Here is a 20,573-nt window from a genome sequence, read left to right on the forward strand (position 1 = left end):
TTTTTTTAAATTACATATTAGATTTTTTTTTTTTTAATGATTTTTAGACAACTGAGTTATCAACTTCATATAGGTTGGCATTTGGTAATTTGTGGGTTTTGAGGAATTGGTCCATTTCATCTAAGGTTTGGAACTTATGAATGTAATGTTGTTAGCTTATTTTCCATTTAATGGCCTCAGGATATGTAGTTTTATTCATGACATTGATGATTTGTGTCTTATCTTTTGTCTTTGTTTCCTTTCTAGAAGCTTGTCCTATTTTTTTTTTTTTTTAAAGAACCTTTTTTTTTTTTTCATTGATGTCTATCATTTTCCTTTTTGGTATTCACTTCTTTCAACCAAAATCCATTTGACATCAGCAGTGATATCCTTCATTCCGTGTCTTCTTCTGAATCTGGCTTGAATTTCTGGCAGTTCCCTGTTGAGGTTTTCTCTGTTGATGATAATTTTTTTAAACTATCGTCAACAAAATTTTACTTGCATGGGCTATTAATGATATTATTTGATAATTTTCATATTTCATTGGATCATCTTCCTTTGGAGTGTATTATCTTCAGTTGATTGGCTAAGGAAGTATTCTCCATATTTCTTGGCATAGACAACTGAGTGCTTCTAGCACTGCATGCCTTTATTGATGCATCTTAATTGGTATTCCATCAATTCCTTTTTTTCCGCTAATGCCTTTAGTGCAGCTTGGCCTTCCTTCAATACCATTTTTTTTTTTTTTTAATCATATGCTATCTCTTGAAATGGTTAAATGTCAACCAATTTTTAATGGTATAGTGACTCTACCTGTGTTTTATTGACTATGCAAAGTCATTAGATTGTAGATCATATAAATTTATGGATAACATTGTGAAGAACTAGAATTTCAGAACCTTTAATTGTGCTCATTTAGAACTTGTACACATACCAAGAGTACACAGAACAAGGGGACACTGCATGTTTTAAAATCAAGAAAGGTGTGTGTAAAGGTTGTATCCTTTTGTTATATTTATTCAATCTATATGCTGAGCCATCATCTGAGAAGCTAGACTACATAAAGAAGAACATGGCATCAACCTTGGAGGCAAATTCATTAACAACCTACAATATGCATATCCTTGCTTGCTGAAAGTGAAGAGGCCTTTTGAAAGCACTTACTGATGAAGATCAAAGAATGGATTACATCTCAATAATAATAATAATAATAATAATAAAGTCCTCACAACTGGAGCAATAAGCAATATAATGATAAAAGGAACAATACTGAAATTGTCAAGGATTTCATTTTATTTGGGTCCACAATTAACACCAATCAAAGCAGCAATGAAGAAATCAAACATATATTACATTAGGCAAATCTGCTGCAAAAAAGTTCCTTAAAGTATTTAAAAAAAAAGCAAAGATATCACTTTTGCGACTAAGGTACGCCTGACCCAAGCTATATTATTTTTAATTGCCTCATATTCATGCAGAAACTGGACCATGAGTAAGGAATATTGAAGAAGAATTAGTGTATTTGAATTGTGGTGTTGCAAAGAATACTGAATATACCATGGACTGCCAGAACAAACAGGTCTGTCTTGGAGGAAGTGCAGCCAGAATGTTTCTGAGAAAGGAGGGAGTGAGACTTCATTACTCTTACTTTGGATATGTGATCAGGAGAAGATACCATGTTATCCTGCAGAAGGATATCATGGTTGGAAAAGTGGAGGACCAGTGAAAAAGGAGGAAGACTCTCAACGAGATGGACTGACAATAGCTGCAAGAGTAGGCTCAAGCACAGCAACCATGATGAAGATGGTGCAGGGCCTGCAGTGTTTCATTCTTTTGTACACAGGGTCACATGACCTGGAGCTGTCTTGATGACACCTAACAACAACATCATTTTCCTGTTTTCAATTTCACTTGATTTCCTCTGTTATCTTTATTATTTCCTTCCTTCTGCTTGCTTAAGGTCTATTTTGCTCTTCTTTTTCTTGAGGTAAGAACTGAGATGATTGGCTTAAGATCTTTTCTCTTTTCTAATGTAACCACTTACTGGCATAACCCTTCCTCTCAGCACCGCACTAGTTGTATCTAGCATAATTTGGTATGTTGTAGTTTCATTTTCATTCTATGTAATTAAAAAATATTTCCTTTAAGCCTTTCTCTTCAACACAGAAATTATTTATAAATGTGTGATTTAATTTTCAAGTGTTTGAAAACTTTTGTTGCTTCCTGTTGGTAATACATAATTTTATTTCTTTATGATCACAGAACATACTTCTGTGTGATTTCAATTGTTTCAAATTCATTGAGGCTTGTTTTATGGCCCAGGATATGACCATTTTTTTTAGGATTCTATCTTGAGTATTACATTTGAATATATTGTGTTGTATGGTTTCTTGGTGGTTTCTCTAAGTATTTATACTTATGTAATGTTTCACAGCCTTCTGGCATAGAAGTTTTGTGTACTTCTGTAAATCATAAGTTTGTTGTTGTTGTTATATGCCATTGAGTTGGATCCGACTCACTGAGACCTCTCTTTGGGTTTCTGAGGCAGTATCACTATGGAAGTAGATTGCCCAACCTTCCTTCTGAGGAGTGGCTGATGGGTTTGAGCCACCAGCCTTCTGGTTAGCAGTCAAGTGCGTTAGGCACTATGCTACCAGAGCTCCCTAATGATAAGTAGGAACCTTACTTTCATTAGGACCTTTCATCATTAGGTCCTTTTACCCTCCTGCCTTTTTAAAAAAATTAAAATGCTATTTATTCTTAGTTGTTTGAATTAAAAATGACAAAAATTAAAGAAAGAGGTGCACTAATAAATGAAGAGACATCATTTTTAAAACAGAAAATTGATATTCCAGTGTATCCAATTTTAGTTTAAAATTATTTTTTATCATTAAAAAGTAGTAATTTTTAAATTTGGTATGACCTAGGCAGTTTTTTTAAATAATATTCTAATTTGAGAACTCTCCTTGATTTACAAAACTGTGACAACACTGCAGAAAGTTCCATATACTCCATACCCAGAGTCTCCTATTACTAACATCTAACATTAACATGGTACATTTGTTACAATTAATGAACCAGTATCCACACATTATTATTAGTCCATACTTTATTCAGATTAATTTTCACCTAATGTCCATTTTCTGTTCAATGAAATGTCCTGGATGGCTGGGACATTTCATTACATTTAGTAATTGAAGTGGGTTTGAATAGTGTCAATTCCCCCTCACCCTCATTCATGTCTACCCAGAAATTCAGAATATGACTTTATTTGGAAATAAGGCATTCTCAGATGCAATTGAGGATCTTGAGATTAAATTATCCTAGGTTTAACGTGGACCTTAAATCTAATGACCTTGATAAGAAGAAGACACAGACAGACAAAGAAGGTCATGTGAAAATGGAGGCCGAGATGAGAGTGGTGAATCTGAAAGTCAAGAAACACCAGTTTGCTGGCCACCATCAGAAGCTAGAGGTACAGGGCAGTTTCATCCTTAAAGCCTCCAGAGAAACCAACCATTCTGTCACCTTGATTTCAGACTTCTGGCCTCCTGAACTGTGAGAGAATACATTTCTGTTGTTTTAAGCCATCTAGTTTATGGTAATCTGTTATAGCAGCACTAAGGAAATAATACAATAGCCATATCTGTTTAGGCTCCTCTTTACTGTGACAGTTTCTTGAGCTTACGTTTTGATCACCTTAATAGTTTTGAGGAGTACTGCTCATATATTTTGTGGAATATTTTTCAAGTGGATTTGCATCATGTTTTTCCCATCCATAGGTTAGGGTCATATGTTTTTGGGAGAAAGACCAAAGCAGTGCCATTTCATCACATCATATCAAGAGTACATGCTATCAGTGTGACTTATCACTGTTGGTGTTAGCCTTCATGACTTGGTTGAAGTAGTGCTTGTCAGATTTTTCTACTGTAAAGTTACTCTTTTTATCCTATTTCTATTCTGTAATCTTTGGAAGGAAGTCACTGTGCACAGCCCAAAGTTAAGAATTGGGATTCTTCTTCCTTTTTAAAGGAGCTCTGGTGGCACAGTGCCAAAGGCATTTGACTGCTAACCAGAAGGCTGGTGGTTGAAACCCACCAGCCACTCCTTGGAAGGAAGATTGGGCAATCTACTTCCACAGATACCACCTTGGAAACCCAAGGAGTGGACAGTATGAGTCAAATTGACTTGATGGCAATAAGTTAGGTTTTTTTTTTTTTTTTTTTTGGTTTTCTTTTTTAAAAATCATTGTCTTAAGTCTATCCTTTCTACACATTGATCACCACATCATGTTGTATATTTTTTGCTTCAACTATTAAATACATTTTAAGAAATTCATGAGAAGCAGTCTATTATATTTACTCTGTTTTTACCAATTCTAATGTTCTTTCTTCTCTGATGTCCCAAGATTTCTTCTATTATCAGTTTCTTTCTGTTTAGAAAGTTTCCTTTAACTACTGTTTATGGGTATATTTGCTAGCAACAAATTCTCTTTGTTTCCCTTCATTTGAGAATGTCTTTATTTCTCTTGTAGTCATGTAGGATATATTTGCTAGATGTAGAATTTGTGTTTGACAATTCTTATCTTTCAATATTTTTGCCCTCCATGGTTTCAGATGAGAAATCCATTGTCATTTGAATAGGTGTTTCCCTATAAGAAATACATAATTTTTTCAGGATTATAATTATCATTTTCTTTTGGATTCATGAGTTTAATTATCATGTTTGGAATGGATTTCTTTGACCTTATCCTATTTAGGATCCACTCAGCTTCTTGAATCTGTAGCTTTATGTGTTTTCCTAATTTGTTTTTTCAGTCATTATTTATTAAAATACATTTTCAATCCCACTCTTTGTTTCCTCTAATTTTGGAACTTCAGTGATACAAATGTTAGCTTTCTTGTTGCAGTCTTACAGTTCTCTTAAGGTGTATTTCTTTTTTCTTCATCAGTCTATTTTTTCTCTGTTGTTCAGAATGAACATTATGGATGGAACTGTGTCTCACAAAAACATGTGCCAACCTGGCTAGGCCATTATTCTCCATATTATGTAATTGTCCTCCATTATGTGATCTAATTATCCTATATGTGGTAAATCCTAAACTCTATGATGTTAATGAGGAAGGATAAAAGCTACAGGATTAGGTTGTATTAAGTCAATTTCTTCTGAGATATAAAAGAGATCAAACAAGTGAGCAGAGATCAGAGGGACCTGACTACTAGGAAGAAAGAAGAGCCAGGATTGGAGCATAACCTTTGGACCCAGGATCTCTGATCTGAGAGCCAACCCAGAGAGATATTGATGCTAAGACACATGGAGATCTCCAAGGGACACTGGGCCCACAGATGCTGAAAGGAGACAAGTGCCTTCCTCTAAAGCTGACAGAGAAAGCCCTTCCCTAGAGCCAGTACTCTGAATTTGGACTTCCAGCCTCCTAAACTGTAAGAGAATATATTTGATTGGTAAAGCCATCCACTTATGGCACTTCTGTTATAGCAGACTAGATAGATAATCAAGACAATGGGTAAGTTCTATTTATTTGTCTTCAAATTTACCAGTAAAATCCTCTGTCATCTCCACTGTATTGAGCCCAACCAGCAATTTTTTTATTTAAGTTATTGCATTTTTTTAGTTCTAGCTTACAGTTGTGGAGCTCTGGTGATGTAGTGTCTAAAGCATTTGACTGCTAACCAGAAGGTTGGCGGTTCAAACCCACCAGCCACTCCTCAGAAGGAAGACTGGGCAATCCACTTCTGTAGAGATACCACCTCAGAAACCCAAGGAGGGGTTGCTATGAGTTGGAAATGACTTGACGGCAGTGAGTTTGTTTGAGTTTACATCTTGTTCTTTTCTATAACTTCCATTTCTTTGCTGATGTATTCTTTTTTTTTCACTTGTTTCAAGATAATCTGTAATTTCTTGTTGAAGCATATTTGTGATGGCTGCTTTAAAATCTAAGTCAAATAAAGGGACTTATCTCTAGAATTTATAGAAAACTCCAACATCTCAATAACACAAAGACAAATAATCCAATTAAAAAATGGGCAGGAGACATGAACAGACACTTTGCCAAGGAGGATGTTCAAGTGGCCAACAAACATATGAAGAAATGCTCATGATCATTAGCTATTAGAGAGATGTAAATCAAAACAACAATGAGATACCATCTTGCTCCAGCACTAGTAGCAAAGTTCAACAAGACAGAAAAAAACAAATGCTGGCAAGGTTGTGGAGAGATTGGGACTCTCATACACTGCTGGTGGGACTGTAAAATGGTACAACCATTGTGTAAAGCAGTATGGCAAGTTGGAATTAGAAATACCATTTGACCCAGCTATTCCATTATTGGTATATACCCTAAAGAAGTGAGAGCCATGACAAGAACAGATATATGCACACCCATGTTCATCGCAGCACTATTTACAATAGCCAAAAGATGGAAACAACCTAGGTGTCCATCAACTGAGGAATGGATAACCAAACTATGGTACATACACACAATGGAATACTATGCAACACTAAAGAATAATGTAGAATCTGTAAAACATCAATAACGTGAATGAACTTGGAGGACATTATGCTGAGTGAAATAAGTCAATCACAAAAGGACAAATAGTGTATTAGTCCGTTATTGTAAAAGTTAAGGAAAGGTTTATTTATAGAAGGAAATTTTCTTTGTTGGTTACCAGGGGTGGGAGTGGAGGGAGGGAACGCTGTTAAATATATAGAGATAAGTATTGATTTGGGTGAAGAGAAGGGCAATGTACCAAATGTGAGTGACCAATATGGCACCATTGAGGATGAGAAAGACATAGAGAGGTACATAGGAGGTACAGACAACAAAGATTAACCCTTTCGTACATACAGTACTGCATTGTCAGTGAAGGCAAACATGGGTATATGGGTGGATAGATGGGTGGACAGGCTGAACTATTAGGTATGTCTATGAAATGGGGAGTGTATCCAAGAACATGTATAGGGTTGGCAGACAATGGTCCTATAAGTTTATGTGAATGATCAGAATTCCCAGGTATATAGTACAGTTGGGGAGCTCTGGTAGCATAATGGCTAAGACACTTGCCTGCTAACCAGACGGCTGGCGGTTCAAACCCACCAGCCACTCCTTGGAAGGAAGGTTGGGCAATCCTACTTCCGTAGTGATACTGCCTCGGAAACCCAAGGAGGGGTCACTATGAGTCGGGTTGACTTGACGGCACATAACAACAACAACATAGTACAGTTGACAAGGGACAAGGTTGTGGTCACTGCTTGGTCACAGCCAGCTACCCAGAGGGACTGAGTAGTTGAACCTGTGAGCTCAGGACCATAGTTACATCAAGCTCAGTTGGCATAACATACCATACAAAACATTGTTCCACCTCCTGCTTTGGCGAGTAGCGACTGGGAGATTAAAAGCTAGCAAGCTGCCATGTAGATGCAACGATGGGTCTCTCCTCGTTCAGAGCAAAGAAGAATGAAGAAAACCAAAATTCATGGAAACAATTAGTCCTAGCGACTGGTACACCATCTGATCTGCAGCCTATACGACTATGAGACCAGAAGTATATGGTGCCCAGCTACCACTGTCATCCACTTGGAAGGGGATCTATGTAGGAGATCCTTGATAGAGAGGGAGAACTATGTGGAACAAAACTCAAAATTATTTGGAGGGGGAATAAAAAGGGGGAGGGGGGAGGAGACCAGGTTTGCTGGTTTGATAGAGCCTGGTGGAACCACTGAGACTATGGCCCCTAGCTGCCCTTCAGGTCTGGAATTGAACCCACACCTGTGGTTTCCAGCCAAACAAAATACAGGCATATGAGTTAAACATTTACCTCAAGTAGATACTCTCCTTGGAGAGAACAATCATGGGAGAAATAAGGGCTGCTTATGCACAGGGAGACAGCTTAGGGGGCAGTAGTCCATGAAGGGATGGACACGGGGAAGAGGTAACTATGGGGAGGAAGTGGGAGGGGAGCTGCTGCATTGTGGTAAACTGTGGTCAATGTCATGAGACAAAGTGTATGTGAACTGCTGTATGGAAAGTGAATTTGCTGTGTAAATCTTCACCCAAATCACAATTTAAAAAAAAAAGAAAAAGAAAAAAAAAATCTAAGTCAAACAATTCTAACATCTGATCAATTTAGTGATGGCATTTGGTTTTTTCATGTATGTTGTTATTTTCCTGGTTCTAGTTATAATGAATGATTTTCTATATCCTGGAAATTATGGATATTATATTAGTAGACTAGTCCCTATTTGATCTTCATTTTTTGGTAGGTTGTCTTTCTGCTGAGGATTAGTATGAGGTTGAGGTAGATGTGTTATGTCCAGCTTCCCACTAGGCCTTGTAGACAGCCTTTCCAATGAAAGTGGGACAACAAGTGACATTGATTCATTCATTCCAACTAGTGTGTAGTATCAGTTCCCTGCTAGTCTCTGCTGCCACCAATGAGAGGGAAAGCCAAGTGGTGGCTCATACTACTTTGTTGCTGCAAAGTGAGTTTGGAAACTCAGTTCCACACTGGGTTGTGCTGACATCAGCAAAGAGGAGTGGTGGCAGAGAGTCAACTATCCTTGTTTCCTATTACCTGTTCCATTTAGTTGATGACGGTGGGGGTAGAGGCTAAGCTTCCTACTGGTATTGGGTGGACCTAGTGGGAAGCTGAGCTGAAGGGACAGCTGATACCAGTGGGGGCAGGAGGGAACAGTAGTGTGGGCTAGCCCTGTTTCACCTTGCTGGTTCAGTTCTGTTGATGCTAGGTGGAGGTTCAACTCCCCACCGGGCCTCACTGACATCAGGAATGGGGGGAGGTGAGTGGAGTGCTTACACCCCTGACTTGCATGGCCTTTGTCAGTCTCATTGATGCTGGGTGGGGGTAGAGAGGTTCAACCAATAGGCCCCACTGACACCAGGAGGTGGTGGTGGGGAAGCCTACTGGTGACTAGCCTGACTTGCAATGCCTCATTAAATCTCATTATTGCTGCATAGAGGTGGAGGCTCTGCAGAGATGGGAAGGGGGCTTCTCTTGGCTTCTGTCTACTCTTATTCTCACTTTTTCCCGTAAGCTTTAAAATATATACACAAAATATATACAACTTGATGAATTTTAACCAAGTGAACGCATATGTAACCAGCTCCCATATATAGAAAAATAGCTTCTTAGAAGTGCCTCCTTCATATCATACCTTCTCAGTCACTCTTTAGCCTCCATGATAAAACCACCATCCTATCTTCCAACACCATAGACTACTTTTACTGTGTGCTTCTATTTTTTAATTGACATTTTTATTGAAATAATTATAGATTCACATACAGGTGTTAAGAAATAATATGGAGAAATTCTTTGTTCACTTGGCCCAGTTTTCTCCAATAGTAGAATTTCCCCAAACTATATTATAATATCACATTCAGGATACTGACATTGATATAATCCAGTCTTTTTCATATTCCCCATGTTTTACTTGTACCTGTATATGTCTGTTTGTGTATATATCGATTTGTTGTATCCATCACCACAGTCAAGATACTGAACCATTCCCATACTACAATGGTTCTCCCTGTTGTCCTTTTAGAACCACACTTATGTCCCTACCATGAAACCTGCACACACACACACACACACAGATACACATACAAACACACCCTTCGACCCCATGGTCCTCATGTCTGGCAACTACTAATCAATCCTCGAGTTGTAAAATTTTTACTTAAAAAATGTTATCTAAATGGAGTTATGCAGTATGCAACCTTTAGCAATGGGCTTTTTTTGGCTACTCCTTGTTAATATACTGGAAAGCTGCTTCTTAAAGATATCCAGTTTCTTAATATCACATGCAAGTAAAATTTTCATGAAGATAATTCAAAAACAGTTGCAGTAGCACATTGACAATTCAATTTGAAATTCAAGTTTGATGAATTTTGGTATCATCAAACTACCTGCTCTCCAATGGACAGATTTAAAGTAGTGCTTCTCATCTTTTAAAAACATCATGGCAAATGTTTATCCTTGAATAAGCATGTCTAAATAAAAATCATCAGGATTTTATGGTCTTTTTAATATGATTTATTGCAGATATATAAAGAGAACTTTCTTAAATACCATTCTGATCCATCAATTGTTCATATATAAGTTTAACCTGAAGCTGAAGAAAATTTTAAAAAATAGAGAGTCAAAATACAACTTTGATTATAACCCACCTGAATTCAGAGATCATTTGAAGAACAGATTTGATACACTGAACACAAACAACTGATGACCAGATAAGCTGTAGGATGACATCAAGAAGATCATACTGGACAGCAAAATGTCATTAAAAAAGACATGATATGAGGAAAAGACGAAATGAATGTCAGAAGAGACGCTGAAACTTGATCTTGAAAGGGAAAGTAGCTAAAGTGAATGGAAGAAATGATATATAAAAGAGATGAACAGAAGATTTCAAAAGGTGGCTCAAGAAGACAAAGTAAGGTATGATAATGAAATGTGCAAAGACCTGGAATTAGAAAACCAAAAGGAAAGGACACACTTGACATTTCTCAAGCTGAAAGAACTGAAGAAAAAATTCAAGCCTTGAGTTGCAATACTGAAAGATTCTATGGGAAAAATATTGAATGATACAGGAAGCATCAAAAGAAGATGGAAGGAACACAGAGTCACTGTACCAAAAAGAATTGGTCGATGTACAACCATTTCAGGAGGAAGCATATGATCAAGAACTTATGGTAGTGAAGAAGGAAGTTCAAGACGCACTGAAGGAATTGGTGAAAAATAAGCCTCCAGAAATTGATGTAATACCTATTGAGATGTTTCAACAAACAGATGCATCACTGGAGGCACTCACTCATTTATGCCAAGAAATGTGGAGAACAGCTACCTGGCCAACCAACTGGAAGAGATCCATACTTGTGTCCATTACAAACAAAGGGTATCCAAGAGAATATGGAAATGATTGAATGGTATTCTTAATATCACATGCAAGTAAATTTTGCTGAAGATAATTCAAAAACAGTTGCAGCAGCATATTGACAATTCAATTTGAAATTCAAGCCAGATTCAGAATTGGTTGTGGAACTGGGGCTATTATTGCTGATATCAAATGGATCTTGGCTGAAAACAAAGAATACCAGAAAGAGGTTTACCTCTGTTTTGTTTACTATGCAAAGGAATTTGAATGAATGGATCATAACAAATTATGGATAATGTTGTGAAGAATGGGAATTCCAGAACACTTCATTGTGCTCATGGGAACCTGTATACACCAAGAAGCTGTTAGTCACACAGGATTAAGGATAACACATGGTTTAAAATCAGGAAAGATGTGTGTCAGGGTTGTATCCTTTCACCATATTTACTCAATCTATATGCTGATCAAATAATCTGAGAAGCTGGGCAATATGAAAAAGAATATAGTCCATCAGGATCGGAGCAAGACTAATTAACAATCTGATACACAGCTGACACAACCTTGCTTGCTGACAGTGAAGAAGACTTGAAGCACTTACTGATAAAGATCAAAGACTAGTCTTACATATGGATTACACCTCCACATAAAGAAAACAAAAATCCTCACACCTAGACCAATAAACAACATCACGATAAACGAGAAAGATTGACGTTGTGAAGGATTTCATTTTACTTGGATCCACAATTAATGCCCATGGAAGAAACAGTCAAGAAACTGGACAACATATTGCACTTAGGCAAATCTGCTGCCAAAGACCTCTTAAAGTATTAAAGAGCACAGATGTCACTTTGAAGAGTAAGGTGTGTGTGACTCAAGCCATGACATTTTCAAGAGCCTTATATGGACAATGAATAAGGAAGACTGAAGATGCATTGATGCATTTGAATTGTGGTGTTGGTGAAGAATACTGAAAATACCATGCACTGACAGAAGAACCAGCAAATGTGGCTTGAAGAAGTATGGGGAGAATGCTCCTTAGAAGTGAGAATGGCCAAACTTCACCTCATATACTTTGGTCACATCGTCAAAAAGTCCCTGGAGAAAGATATTGTGCTTTGTAAAGTAAAGAGTCAGTGAAAGAGGGGAAGAGCCTCAACTAGGTGGATTGACATGGTGACTACAACAATAGGCTTCAGAATAGTAAGGATTGTGAAGATAGTGCAAGATTGGGCAGTGGTTTGGTCTGTTGTACATAGAATCGCTATGAGTCAGACCTGACTCAATGGTACCTAATAATAACAACAGCGAAGACAATTTTCTTAATTACCATTCTGATCCCAAGAATAATTAACAGCATATTTTAAACAAACCAAACAGCTATGGTGCTCTTTTTAACACTTAGAAATCAATGTGAGACAGGCATGTTAAAGCCCACTAGAGTGTGGAATAATGGTATTCCTGAAAATCTTTCATGTGTACTAAGCTACCTTGTTATATTCTTCATTTTTAACAAACAAACAAAACCAAAACTCATTGGATAATTAAGCCACCAAAACAAGATACCTGACGAAAATCCCATCTGTAGAAATTCCTTTGAAAAAAAAAAAATTTTATTATGGATAATTCTGTGGTCTACTGACTGGTCTACTGACTTCCTTCTCTACCTTTGACTCTTAATCTAATGGTTAAGCCTCAGAAATAACAGATTTTAATTTTTCAAAAGGCCAAATTTGGAAATGACTGAAAAGTTACTCCTCTGATACAAATTCACTTTCTTGGGTAAATACCTTCATTCACTTTTACTCACCTGTTCTCATATTGAAATTTTGCCAATATGTCTTTGGCTTTGGTTTGACTATTGAGTTGAATGGCCATGGATACCTTAGAGAGAAGTGGAGCATGGACCCTTATGACTCCTTCAGGTACATCAGACTGTCAAAGAGAAAAAATGAAGTATGTTCTGTCAAATAAGGATGGATATCAATGCAATGACTGCATTTATGGGAAATCAAGAAAATCAGTGGCAATCAATTGAGAAAACTTATAAACATGATCATTATTTAACTAGCATAAAACACTGCTTTCTTGTTGACTAGGAGACTCACTACTCACTAATGACTAAAATTAACCTGAGATTTTACTTTTGTTATATGCTTAGGTCTTACTATAATGCCTTAAAGCTTTCAGAGAAGCAAAATAGCATCATGATGAAAATAATGCTTTTATCAATATGCTTCCTTGGAAAATGCCCCAAATAAGCCTGTTTTAAGCAGAACTTTGTACTTTTGTATATACTAAAATCAACCTTCTGAAAATTTTAAGGACCAATTAGAAAATATGGCCTCTTAAGTAACCTCTTTCTTTAATTAGCAGCCTTTAGTGGCTAGCCCACATGTTTTGGGGTGATGACAATGTTCTGTAATTCAATAGCAGTGATTGTTGTACAACATTGTATCTTTTGTTTTGGTGGCTTCATTTACTCGACCAGTTTCACTTTTTATGAGAATGAAGAATATATGGGCACTTGAAACCTGACCCCTCAAAGTGTGCTGGGGACACTATGGTGACACAGAGCAGAGTGTGGGCATGTTCTCAGGGCAGAGGGTGTTAATCATGTGATTCTCTTGGGCTTGGGGACCTCCCAACCTTAATCTACATGGAATATGCAAAGAACAAAACAGTTGCCCTTAAGTCTACTCTGATTCATTGTGACCCCACACATATCAGAGTACGTGGTGCACAGAGTTTTCAATGGCTGGGTTTTTGGAAGTAACCCACCAGGCTTTTCTTCCAAGGTGCCTGTAGGTGGACCCAAACTGCCAACCTTTTGGCTAGACGGCATGTGAGTTAACTATTTCAACTCCTGGTGACTCCTATTCAAAGAAGAATGCTGTCTAATTAATACAAATTTCCATTTTGCCAGTATTAACTGGAAAATTACTTTTCTTTCAAAATTTGAATTATTTTAAAATTAATTTTCTACTTAGAAAATGAACAGAAATAAATTTCACTTGTTTGAGAACCTCAGAAAATTGCTTTAAATATGTACATTCTTAAAGGATGGCATTATCAATGTAGAAGGTTTATGTGCATTGATTCAATACACACTCTGGAATAAATATTTTAAAATAAAGTAAACAAAAAAAACCAAACCCACTGCCATGGAGTCGGATCCAACTTATAGTGACCCTTCCTTGAGTTTCTGAAGCAGTATCACTACGGAAGTAGATTGGCCAACGTTCCTTCCAAGGAGTGGCTGGTGGATTTGAACCTCCAGCCATCTGGTTAGCAGTCAAATGCCTTAGGCACTATGCCACCAGAGCTCCCAAATAAAGTAAGTACTTACAAAAAACAAACAAACAAACAAACAAAAAAAAACACCTCACTGCTGTTGAGTCAATTCTGGCTCATAGTGATTCCCCTCTTGGGTTTCTGAGGCAGATTGCCCAGTCTTCCTTCCAAGGAGTGGCTGGTGGGTTTGAACTGCCAGCCTTCTGGTTAGCAGTTAAATGCCTTAGGAACTATGCCACCAGAGCTCCCAATACCTACAAGCCTTCCGAATACTACCAGCAAGAACCAGAGAGCATGTCAGGGAATGGATATTAAGGATTTTGCACTGGAGAGGGATAGAGTGTACCCAGCTAACTAAAGCTAAAACTGTACTTCTAAAATACTCACTTGAACATCTTGCATCCCTCTCCTTATAGCTCTCCTGAAGCCTCTGTAAGATAAATTCCATATTCCTGACATTATTGGACCTATGATCATAATAATCAGTTTCCACCATAACTTCTATAGCATTCAGTTTGCAAGCTGCCTAACAGTATTGTTTTGAGTATCAGTTAGTGGATTCCCTATACTATTCCTTCATGGGTCACATTAAAAAATTCAAGATTGACCAAAATTATACATGTATATATTTGATGTAGGAAAATATTGTATTGTATTGCAGGAAATATTACATAGGTAGTTAATAAGGAGAAAAAGAAATCATGTTTTCTTACCACTCTTCTTGAAGAGGGTGATTTTTGTAGTATTTTTGAATTCTTAGGGCTTGTAACCTGAAAGAAAACATTAAGTTTTTAAAATTAATATTGACAAACAAGCATATGATGCTGTCATGTGAGGAAAGAAGGAAGAAGATGATTCACATTGGTTGTATATGCAGAGACTATTTCCGGAAGTCTGCATACCTTACGTGGCTGTGCATGCACATCTGTCATTAGGGATATTATCTGTCTCCCAGAGGGAAGTCAGACGTGGCCAATTTTCAGTCTGTGGTCTTTTGTGCCTTTTGAATTTTGTGACCTGTTACTGAACTGTCTTTCAATTGAAATTAAGATTTTAAAAAAATAGGTTATAAGGACTTGAATAGATATTCCTCAAGGAGGATGTACAAATGGCCAATAAGCATATTAAAAGATGCTTGATGTTATTAGTCATTAGAGAAATGTAAATCAAAACCACAGCACTTCGCACTCGTTGGTGCTGTTGTTATTGTTGTTATATGCCATCGAGTGGGATCCGACTCACAGCGACCCCTCCTTGGGTTGCTGAGGCAGTATCACTATGGAAGTAGATTGCCCAACCTTCCTTCCAAAGAGTGGCTGGTGGGTTTGAACCTCCAGCCTTCTGGTTAGCAGTCAAGTGCCTTAGGCACTATGCTACCGGAGCTCCCTCACACTCATTAGGATGACTATTAACATAAAAACAAAAAACAAGAAATGTTGGTGACACTGTGAAGCAATTAGAACTCCTGTCCAATCTTCCTTCCAAGGAGTGGCTGGTGGGTTTGAACTGCCAGCCTTCTGGTTAGTCAAATGCCTTAGGTACTATGTCACCAGAACTCTTTCCATTATTGGTACGTAAAACAGTATGTTGTTGTTGTTGTTGTTGTTATGTGCTGTCGAGTTAAACCCGACTCATAGCAACCCCTCCTTGGGTTTCCGAGGCAGCATCACTACGGAAGTAGGATTGCCCAACCTTCCTTCCGAGGAGTGGCTGGTGGGTAAAACAGTATAGTCACTGTGAAAAACTGCTTGAAAGTTCCTTAAAAAGTGAAACATATAATTAACCTATGACTCAGCAGTCCCACTCCTAGGTAATTCCAGAAGACTTGAAGTAGGGACTCAAACAGGTACTACGCACTTAGGTTCATTGCAGCATTTTTTACAATAGCCAAAAGGTGGGTGGAAACAACCCAGCCGTTCATGAACAGATGAGTGTATAAACAAAATGTAGTATATAAAAACAATGGAATATTATTCAGCCATAAAGAGAAATGAAGTTCTGAAGATGCTATGTCATGGATGAACCTTGAAAACATTATACTAAATAAAATAGATCAGACACAAAAGGACAAATATTCTATGGTTCCATTTACATGAAATGTTTAAAATAGGTAAATCAATAGAAATAGAAAGTAGACTAGTAGTTGCTAGGAGCTGGAGAAGGGGGTAATGGGAAGTGAGCACTTAATAGGTATGGTGTTTCTTTTCTTGGATAATGAAAATGTTCTCTGATTAGATAGTGGTGATTGTTGTACAATATTGTAAATATACTAAAATCCATGGAATTATATACTTTAAAGTAGTGTAAATGGTGACTTTGTTTTTGGACTTGTATCTCAATACAAATTAAAAAAATAACTACTAATAAAAGTGTTGGTTCTACCTGATTTGAAGTGACTTTGCTTTTAATCTACAGGAAATATAGCCATTCATCTTGGTTGTGAGAAATCAATTAGTAATACCTCTCACTTCACTGCCTTGGCATTTATATTCCCTTTCCCTGAAAGACCTTTATCTACTGTTCTTCTTTCAAAATGCTATCTGTCCTTCAAGATGTAGCTCAAATGTCATTGTCTCCCTGAAGTCCTCCCAATTTCCCATCTTGAAGCACACTTCTTTCTCCTCTGCATGGCTCTAGCACAAGGTCTTCATCACTGGTCTGGTATTTTCTGCCTGCTGCTGAGTGTGCTCATCGCTGTTGTATATATTTTTCTCTCATACCAGGTGTAAGCACTTTTAAGCTTAAAGCAAATTTTACGAATCTCTGCATCAAGGACTAATGCAATGTGTGACACTCGTGATCACTCCTCAAATTAAGTTAAAGCAATATAAAGATAATTTTTCTAGAATCAGTTTTATTATGTACCTCAATACAAATAATTTTGCTAAAACAGAACTTCTTTGGAAACCAATGAATTTACACAAAACAACTTGAAGGTTAGATGTTCTTTTATTATCCATATATCTACTTATTAGATATATTGGAGACTGTATTCCTTCTAAACCTTCACAGGGACTACAACGTCAACTTTACCTTTTGTCAGAACCTTTTAAGGCTTTTCAGTAAGTACTTAATACTAAATGATCTTTATAATTTAGATGTTTCAAGAATTTTAACCAAAAATCCCATAATTAAACAAAATGGTAAGACCACAGTACTCCATTATAGACATGATCGCTACAATTTTTATATTCACTGTCCAATTCTTTATGAAAATACAAAATTTTTGGTTCTAACATTACAAGATATTTTGTGCCTCCCTTGAGAAGTGAAAATCTGGGTGGTAAACATGATTTATACCCTTAATTATTTTCTTACCTCTCGTTCTATGGTCTTCCTCCTTAGCAGCTTCTTTACACTTGGGAGTTGCTTCTTTAACAACATGGTGGCTTCGTTCATTCTTCTTACTTGAGTGATTAAGAAAGATGGAACCTGGAGAAGAAATGTAAGATGACTGGAGGGAAAACACTTGACACACATCTCCCTATAGATCCTATCTTCAGGTACAGTAACATCCTAATCACTCAGTGTCCTGGAACCTAAATAGTAACATTAAGCCTTGTAGAGATTAGAAAAAAACTATTAAGAGACTCCATTTAAAAGGAAGAATGTATTAAAGAATGCAGAGAACCTATAAAGGTGCCACCTGGGATTATCTTCTCATAACCTAGAAATTGCTTGTTTATGGAGCTTTCCATCTCCTGGATGCTGGTGGATTTCCATGGAGAACTTTAATAGGGATCATATTATGACTCACCTTCCACAAAATTTTCTGGTACTTCAGCATTAGGCGAATGATGTGGGCTGCAGTGTTTGCTAACAGTAATTCTTCATAATCAGAATGTTTGCTTCTACTGAAGAAAAGGTTTGGTGCCATAACAGTAGAAATGTTCCACATACTCATTCGGTTTTTTGATTCATTGGCAATCACTTTATTGAAGAATGTCATGAGGGCCTAACAAGAAACAGTATAGTGTTATACTCTTGTAAATCATCAAAAGACACCACTGATTGCAAGTATCTATTTCAATACTCATCCCCTGTGACTCTGGAAAATTGTCAAAAGTATAGAGTTGTTAACTGTATCATGTTTCCCATTTAACTGCTAAAAAGTGCTACTAAGAAACGTGAGTAGTTTACTGAATTGCCTGCTTCAAAAGTGGCTCAATTTTTTATGGAATTTAGTATACTGAAGTCTCATTACAACTGTTTGCATTTTCATGAATTCTTTTATCCCATAAGAATATTATAAATATTAAAGTTGAAGAGTAAGCCAGAAAGACAAAACAACACAGCTCAAAAAAATGTGAAATGCACTTTTATTCTTAAGGAAAAAAAAAATAATTAAAAAAAAGAAAAAAAAACCACTTGCTATTGAAATATCCATGCTGAAAAATATCATCTCTCAACTTGAGAAAGGAAAACCTGCTTAAAATATGAATATCTCATTTCTGAATCAATTATAAGTCAATGGAAAAAAAATTTATTTTTTTCACTTTTTCTTTTGCCTTTCAATTTTGGATTCATTAGCTGACCAAAGGGAAATATTTACATGGAACTGTTTTCAGCATTAAACAGAAAAAGGTTTGAGACAGATTTACAAAAGTTTGATGGAGCCACTGAAGTACAAACGCTTATCAGATGCTCTTGAAATTCACCAGCAAGACTGAATTTCTAAAAGAGGATGCCTTCCAAGTTTGGTTTCTACTATAGTATTTGTATAATAAAATGTATACCACATAATAGTAATAATGTTGTTGTTAACTGCTGCTGTCCAGTCAGTCCCTGAGTCATGGTGATCCCACAGTCCACAAAACAAAATGCTGCTGGGTCCTGAGCCATCCATGTGATCAGTTGTGAACTGGACTGTTTAATCCATAGGGTTTTGATTGTTTGCTTTTTGTAAGTAAATTGTCAGGCTTTTTTTCCTAGTCCATCTTAGTATGGAAGCTCTGTTGAAACCTGTTAAGCATCGTAGCAACATGCAAGCCTCTACTGACAGATGGGTCATGGCTGTGCATGAGGTACATTGGCTGGGAATCAAATCCAGGTCATCTTTATGAAAGGTGAGAATTCTACCACTGAATCACATGTCCCTTAACAGCAACAATGCTTAACATTTATTGAGAGGTTATTATGACACAGGCATTACTCCAAGTACTTTATGTGTATGAACTTATTTTATCATCATTCCAAATCCTGTAAGAAAAGAACTATTATAAACTTCATTTTACACCTGAGGAAGCTGAGGCACAGAGGGATTGATTACGTTTGCCTAACATCAGTTCATTAAGTGGTAAAGCCAGACTTGAACCATGGAAACCTAACTCTTGAGCCAGAGTTCCTGATTTCTATATCACTCCAATTTTAATCTTAGTTCCAGTCACAATTCAGAAGGGAACAAAAGAAGTGTGTAGGAGTGTATGTATAATATCTTCATAAGTCCCACAATATTTTTTCAGATTCTGTCAGAAATATAGTAAGTTCTTTTATAATTGCTGCATCTTCAATTATATGAAAGAATAGGTGACATTTTTACCCACATATCTGATAATCAGATATATTATCTATTTTTTTTTAAATTTTGATAAAAGAACATTCTTTAGAAAAGGCCCAAACACAATCTAATAAATTTTCAGCTTTTGAAAAATTACCAAATTATATTAGAAACAGATATTCTCAATCCCCATCATCTGAGCAGCTATCAGGGGTTCTGAGGCCAGAATAACAGGAGGGATTTATTAAGGCTAGGAGATGGAGATTTCATACTACTGGTTCCACATCAACACAAATGGAAGCAGCAGTCAAGACATTGGAAAACATACTGGACTAGGAAAGTCTGCTTCAAAAGACCCCTTTCAAGTCCTGAGGAGCAAAGATTTCTCATTGAAGACTAAGGTGAGCCTAACCAGAGCCATGGTACTTTCAATCGCCTCATATACATATGAAAGCTGGACAGTGAATAAAGAAGATCAAAGAAGAGTTGATGGTTTTGAGTTGTGGTGTTGGCGAAGAATACTGAAAGTACCTTGGACTGCTTGTGCTTACTCACTGATCTGCACTAAACACTTTCCCTTGTTACCCTCCCGAGAGGGACCGGGTCTCCAGGAGCAAGGTAGGCACGGGCGGGCTTGTGCTTAGTCCCCGGGAGCGAGGTAAGCACGGGAGGGCTTGTGCTTAGTAACCGGGGCTGAGGTAAGCACAGGCGGGCTTGTGCTTACTCACTGATCTGCACTGAACACTTTCCCTTGTTACCCTCCCGAGGGACCGGGTCTCCAGGAGCAAGGTAAGCATGGGCGTAGCACAGAGTAGCAGGCCGGAAGAGCAGGGGAAAGGGGTAAAACCCAGGAAGCCAAAGAGAAGAGCAATCAGCCAAAGGGATTAGGTGAGGAGGG

At 37.2% G+C, this 20,573-nt stretch overlaps 1 protein-coding gene across 1 annotated transcript in view; it reads right to left on the minus strand.

The window, feature by feature from the left end:
- ARHGAP28 (Rho GTPase activating protein 28) overlaps positions 1–20,573 on the minus strand; it is a 293,733-nt gene that overhangs the window by 9,458 nt on the left and 263,702 nt on the right. The window contains exons 13-16 of the mRNA XM_042782071.1: positions 17,936–18,133; positions 17,497–17,610; positions 14,892–14,948; positions 12,695–12,819 (exon numbers count right to left, since the gene is read on the minus strand). Coding sequence (XP_042638005.1) covers positions 12,695–12,819; positions 14,892–14,948; positions 17,497–17,610; positions 17,936–18,133 — 494 coding nt within the window. The remainder of the gene's footprint in view (positions 1–12,694; positions 12,820–14,891; positions 14,949–17,496; positions 17,611–17,935; positions 18,134–20,573) is intronic.

This window comes from Orycteropus afer, unplaced genomic scaffold (genome assembly GCF_000298275.1).
Source record: "Orycteropus afer afer isolate SDZICR_OR568_19922 unplaced genomic scaffold, OryAfe1.0 scaffold00234, whole genome shotgun sequence".
NCBI classification, from domain to species: domain Eukaryota; kingdom Metazoa; phylum Chordata; class Mammalia; order Tubulidentata; family Orycteropodidae; genus Orycteropus; species Orycteropus afer.